At 61.9% G+C, this 5,798-nt stretch overlaps 1 protein-coding gene across 1 annotated transcript in view; it reads right to left on the reverse strand.

Annotated features, from left to right (window-relative positions):
- Positions 1-6: 6 nt before the first annotated feature.
- Positions 7-5,798, reverse strand: part of FKBP10 (FK506 binding protein 10) — a 26,487-nt gene continuing 20,695 nt past the window's right edge. Inside the window, exons 2-10 of the mRNA XM_006776654.2 lie at positions 3,991-4,136; positions 3,466-3,655; positions 3,210-3,355; positions 2,665-2,854; positions 2,374-2,519; positions 1,682-1,874; positions 1,235-1,377; positions 885-1,048; positions 7-639 (exon numbers count right to left, since the gene is read on the reverse strand). Of these exons, the coding sequence (XP_006776717.1) occupies positions 454-639; positions 885-1,048; positions 1,235-1,377; positions 1,682-1,874; positions 2,374-2,519; positions 2,665-2,854; positions 3,210-3,355; positions 3,466-3,655; positions 3,991-4,136 (1,504 nt within the window). The 3' untranslated portion in view covers positions 7-453. The remainder of the gene's footprint in view (positions 640-884; positions 1,049-1,234; positions 1,378-1,681; positions 1,875-2,373; positions 2,520-2,664; positions 2,855-3,209; positions 3,356-3,465; positions 3,656-3,990; positions 4,137-5,798) is intronic.

The raw sequence follows: 5,798 nt of genomic DNA on the forward strand, positions 1-5,798 counted from the left end.
GGAGGAAGACGGGGTTCTGCGGGCCCTGGTCCATGCCCCTGGGGAGCTGAGCTGCCATGACGGGGAAGGGGGCGGGCCTGGGGATGGCGAGGAAAGGTACAGAGCGGAGTGTGGGGAAACAGGAATGATTCGCTCGGCCATGCTCCATGGTGACGTGGAGGTGTGGGTGGGGGGCCGGCAATGGCCCCATCCAGCCCCAGCCTCCACCAGCCCCCAGACTGGCTTTGTAACTCAAGGAACTGGCGTGGGGTTGGAGGAGAGACACCGAGAGGAGATCTGTGCTGTGGGCTTTGCGCTCAGGCTGGTGGGAAGACCAGACGGTCTCCTCTGCCCACTTGGGAGATGCTCAGACCTCTTCCCAGCAGGAGGTGGGGGTTGACTGTTGGACGTCAACCCTCTGCCCACTGTCCCCAGGAGTGGGTGCTGGTGCGGGGCCGGGCCCAGGCTCTGCGCTCAGAGCTCCTCGTGAACCCGCTCCTGGTCCTCATCCGTCTTCAGCTTGAGCTCGTCGCTGGTGATCTTGCCGTCCTGGTTGCGGTCCTGGTTCTGGAACATGTCCCCGATGGTTTTCTCCACGTCCTGCCCCGGCAGGAGGCGTCCTTTGCCCTCACTGACTTGAGCCTTGATGAAGGTGGAGAACTGGGGGAGAGGAGAGCCGGGGAGGGGGAGCGTGAGCCTCGTGCCTGAGTGGCCTTGGGGGGCCTTGGCCAGGGCCCCCGGGGAGGCCAGCCAGTGAGGACAGAGGAGAGGAGCTGGGGCCGGGACAAGGGACCTACAGCACGGGCCCGGACAGGAGGGTGGACATGTGCCCCGTTCTTGCCAGAGGCCGCCAGGCGAGGTGAGAGTGTGGGAACGGGTACTGTAAGGGCTGCATCCTCACCCACCTCCTCTGGGGGGACCTGGCCATCTTTGTTGAGGTCCAGGTCTTCAAACAGGTTGGCGGGAGGGTCCTGGTGCCACACAAACAGGTAGCCTTCGGGCAGCCCCTCCTCCCGGGAGATGAGCTCCACCTCGAACAGCAGCACAGCACTGCCAGGGACCCCCCGGGCTAGCGGTGGGAGAACGGAAGGAGCCCGGTCAGGCCTGGTCCGGGCCTGGCTTTGCGGCCTGCCCAGTGTTCCCAGCTCCAGGCCTGGGACCCCTCTTGGAGGCTGGAGAGTGGGGGGACATGGGGTGTTCACAGAACCAGCCGAAAGGGGTTAAACAGGTGGGTCAGACCGGACCTGCCCCTCACCTCCACTCTCCCCGTGTGCCAGGTGCGGGGGGACCACCAGCTGCCGCCTCTCCCCCACACACATGCCCCGCAGGCCTGTGTCCAGTCCTTCGATCACCTTGTTGGCCCCCAGAGTTGCCTCCTGGGGGGCCCCGTAGTCATGCCTGGGGAGGAGCAGATTCCCAGGTCAGTGCCCTTCCCCGTCCCACAGTTCACACCTCACGGGTGCCCACCCCACGCAGCTGCATGCAGGGCCCAGGCTCGGATGGACACCCTTCTCGTCTTGCCATGGCCCCTACCATGTGGCCTCGGGGCTCAGCTCCCCTACCGCAAGCTTCACCCTCCCTTCCCCTTCCTGCCCCTTCCGCTCCCCAGAGACTGGAACTGATGGAGAAGGGGGTGCTATATGGAGGTCTCCCCTCACCTGGGCCCACCCATCTGCCCTCCCCCGGCCCGCCCCAGACCCACGAGGAGAAGAGCTTGGTGCCGTCCAGCAGAGAGCAGTTGTAGTGGTAGCGAACGAAGTCCCCCGACTTGCTGGTCTCGTTGCAGGCCTCGGGGGGCCGGGACAGGGTCCTGATTTCCACTGGGTCCTCGGGGTTATGGAAGTCGATGACGTGGACGTCAAATATCAGCACAGCGGAGCCAGGGATCTTGTCTCCTGGGACCAGAATGGGGCGCGGGTCAGCTTGGCGTCCAGGAGGGGCCCCCCAGGGTCTCCGTGAAACTGCCCTGGGGTTTCACACGAGAAGGGGATGGGGTGTTTGTCCACATAATCGGGTCTCCGAGGGGGCAGGGAGGGAGGGACCTGCCGGTGAGAAAGCCCTTTATACCCCGAAACCTCCGAGTGACTCACCTGGCTGATCAAGGGGATTAGTCCCATCTTACAGGTGAGGACGCTGGCCTTCCAGCAAAGCTGGGTCTCAAATCCAGGTCTCTGCTTCCCAGGGCTAGGCTGTCTCTGTTTTTCCACAAGCACCCCCTCCCCAAACTCAGGAGCACGTTCCCAGGAGGGAAGAGAAGTGGGGGGACTGCCCTGGAGGGAAGGATGGAGTCCGTGTGGCAGGAACCGTGGGGGTGACCGGTTTTGTGATGAGAGGGCAGAGCAGGGGAAGGTCACTGAGGGGTTCAGGAGAGGAGCTGAGCTACAACAGGCCTACCAGTCCCGTTCTCCCCGTAGGCGAGGTGGGGGGGAATGGTGATCCGCCGGCGCTCGCCCATGCAGGCGCCCTGCAGGCCCTGGTCCATCCCGGGGATGATGTAGCCCTGCCCCACGTAGGTGTTGTACGTGTGGTTGCGGGAGTAGCTGCAGGACAAGGTGGGGAGGCCAGCAAGGGAGTCAGAGGGGTCCCTGCCCTTACTGACTCAGAGCCACCCCGGGCTGCTGAGGTGACCCCAGCTTCTTGCCTCCCGCGCAGCCCCGCCCTCCCTCCTCAGGCCGCGCCCCTGACCTGGAATCGAAGAGGGTGCCATCCATCAGCGAGCCGTTGTAGTGGTAGCGCATGAAGTCCCCGGCCGCGGCTCTCCGGACACAGCCCGGCGGGAGCTCCAGAGTCTCCAGCTGGACCGTGTCCTTCGGGTTGTGGACGTCGATAAGTAGGACGTGGAAGACCAGGGAGGCCTGCGGGGGGATCACAGTCCCTGGGGACGGGATAGGCTTCAACCATACAGGTGGGGAGCAAACCCGGCTCCTTCTTGACCCAGGAAGGCCCCTGGGAGAACCCTGCCAAAGGGTGCTCACCCTGCTCTCCGGGCCTTCCCTGGCCCTCAGCAGCCCTGTTCCTGCTCCCCCTGTGAGGCCAGAGCTGGGTGTGCCCCCGGGCCACCCACCAGCCCGTCCAGGACCTTTGTGTGGGTCAGAATACAGCTCCCCTTCTCAACGAGATGATCACCAAGGGCCTGATTTCATCCCCACTCGCCTCCTTGGCTGGATGCCCTGAACCACTGTGTGTGGCCGCCGCCGCCGGAGCATCCCCGAGTCCTCGCCTGCCCTTACCGTAGCCCTTCTCGCCATAGGCCAGGAAGGGAGGGATGATGATCTTCCTTCTCTCTCCAGGACACATGCTCAGCAGCCCCTGGTCCATGCCCTTGATCAGCCAGCCAGAGCCAACGTAGGTGTCGTAAGTGCCGCCCCTGCTGTAGCTGCAGAGAATGAGGTAGGGGTGATGCCACTGGAGGAGGGAGAACATAGACCCTGGACTCCCACCACCGGAGCCACGGTCCCCAGCGCCCGGGGCCCCGCCAGCCCTTACCTGCTGTCGAAGGCGGTGCCGTCCAGCAGCGTGCCGTTGTAGTGGTAGCGGACAAAGTCGCTGTCCTGGACCATGCGGGGGCAGTGGGGCGGGCGCAGCAAGGTGCTCACCTGCACGGTGTCCTCCTTGTTCCACAGATCCAGCAGGACCACGTCGAAGTAGAGGGTGGCATCCGGGGGAATGAGCCCCGCTGTGAGGGCAGGCGGCAGGCGCGCATGTTTGGTGCAGCCCAGGGTGGGGGTGGCCGTGGGGGTCCGAGCATCCTGCTGGGCCCCCTCCCTCCACACCTCTAGTTTCCCCTCTTCCTAATCAAGCTACGATCCTACTGGCCGTTACTGCCCTTCCTCCCACCCCAGGGGCAGCCAACAAACTCTAGTCCCAGACCTGCCCCTCTTCACACTGTGTAGGCAGCTGACCGTGGGCAGGGCCCTCTCCCTCTCTAAGCTTCACGTTTTGGGCCCCGAGGCCCTCGATTCTGCCTCCAGGTCTCCTCCATCCCCACGCCTGTGCCCCAGCCCTTCTCACCCACACCGATGCTGCCATAGCCCAGGTGGGGGGGCACGATGAGGCGTCTCCGCTCGTTGACACACATGCCCATGAGGCCTCGGTCCATGCCGGTGATGAGACGTCCCACACCCACCACGATGGCCACCAAAGTGCTGCGGTCATAGCTGGGGGACGGAGGGGACACAGTGGATTCAGGTGAGCAAGATGAGGGTGCACACAGCCAGATGCTCCCCTCTGCCCACGGTCACATACATGCCTAGGTGCATACACACATGCACACACACATACATGTACAATCCCCCTCTACACACAGGTGTAGATCAACACGCTCCTCACCTCCTTCCGGGGTCAGCCATGACCCCCAATGTAAGAGGTGGGGCAGTTACAAAAAGGAAGTCCCCACGGAGCCTAGGGGCTCTTATACTCCTGGGAGAGGGTTGGGTGCAAGCCGTCTGCGGCTCTCTGCTGGCAGCAAAGGCGTGCTCAGCACTTCAGGGAAGCGAAGAGGAACATTTATGGAGCCGTTAGGATGTGCTGGTGACATGCTTGGCCGTGATCTGATTTAATTCTTTCCCCGTGAGGAAGGCGTTACTGTTTTCATTTTTCTTCTGAGACTAAGTCACTCACTCAAGGTCACAGCTAATATGTGGTATGCGCGACGCCACCCCCCACCCCACCCCCACCCCCCGTTTGTGCCCCTGCACCAGGGACTCGCCAAGGAGGAAAGGAGGGGAAGCAGGCTGGTGGGGGGTAGGGGTTGGTTTACAGCTCTGAAAGAGCCTACTCTCAAACTGCCGTGGCTTTTATTTATTTTAGTTACTGTTTTTTCATTTTATGTTTTCAGAAGTTAAGGGCGGCTGGGAGATTTTCCGAAGGGGGCCACGGGTTGTGAAAGTTTTCCAGGCTCAGCCTGGTTCCCAGAGTGCCCACTAGGGAAGTCGTGCCCCAAAGCCCCCCTCCACCCCTCCACTCCGCCCCTGGCGGTCAGGGGCTGTACTCCCGGCTACCGCCTACCCCTCACTTTGCCTACGGAGCTGGTTTTGTGACTGGCCTGCTTCCCACACAGGCTGTTGTGAGGGCCCAAGCACCAGTCCAGCACTGTCAGGGCATCTGGTCCCCCCAGAGTGAGGCTAGAGTACTGGACCCTCTCGGATCCCAGGCACTGTGTCAAGTCCACTTTCATTCATCGTCTTGTTTGAGTCCTATCATCAGTCTCAGGAAGCAGGGACTCGGTTTTCTCAGATTGTTTGTGATCTCTGTTTTTCAGATAAAGAAGGTAAAACTTTAAGAGGCACCATTTCTTGTCCACGGTCACAGCCTGGCTTTGAAACCAGGGTCTTGGACTCTGGAGTTTGTGTTCTTACCCAGTACACTGCCTGCCCCAAAGCCGTGGCCACCGGTTTCCCGGGGGATGAGTTGTGTGTTTTGGGGAAGGGTCGAAGAAGAACTGACTTCGTGGGGTGTGGGGGGTTGTGTGTGTGTCACTGAGACCTACGGTTTCACCAAGACTGACATGTAGCCCTGCCCTGCCCCCACCAACAGAAGTGGATTAGCGCCCTGGCCGGTTTGGCTCAGTGGATAGAGCATCGGCAGGGGCCGAGGGTTCAATCCCGGTCAAGAGCATGCACCTCGGATGCAGGCTGTTGGGGCCCCACCCTGGTTGGGAGGCAACCAATTGGTGTGTCTCTCCCATGTCATGTTTCTCTCTGTCTCTCTGCCTCCCTTCCATTCCCTCTAGAAATCAATGGAAAAAATATTCTTGGGTGAGGGGGGCAAGGTGGACTTGCCAGAGCAGACCAAAGGCCTGCCTCTCTTCTTCCCAGACA

This window comes from Myotis davidii, unplaced genomic scaffold (genome assembly GCF_000327345.1).
Source record: "Myotis davidii unplaced genomic scaffold, ASM32734v1 scaffold69, whole genome shotgun sequence".
NCBI classification, from domain to species: domain Eukaryota; kingdom Metazoa; phylum Chordata; class Mammalia; order Chiroptera; family Vespertilionidae; genus Myotis; species Myotis davidii.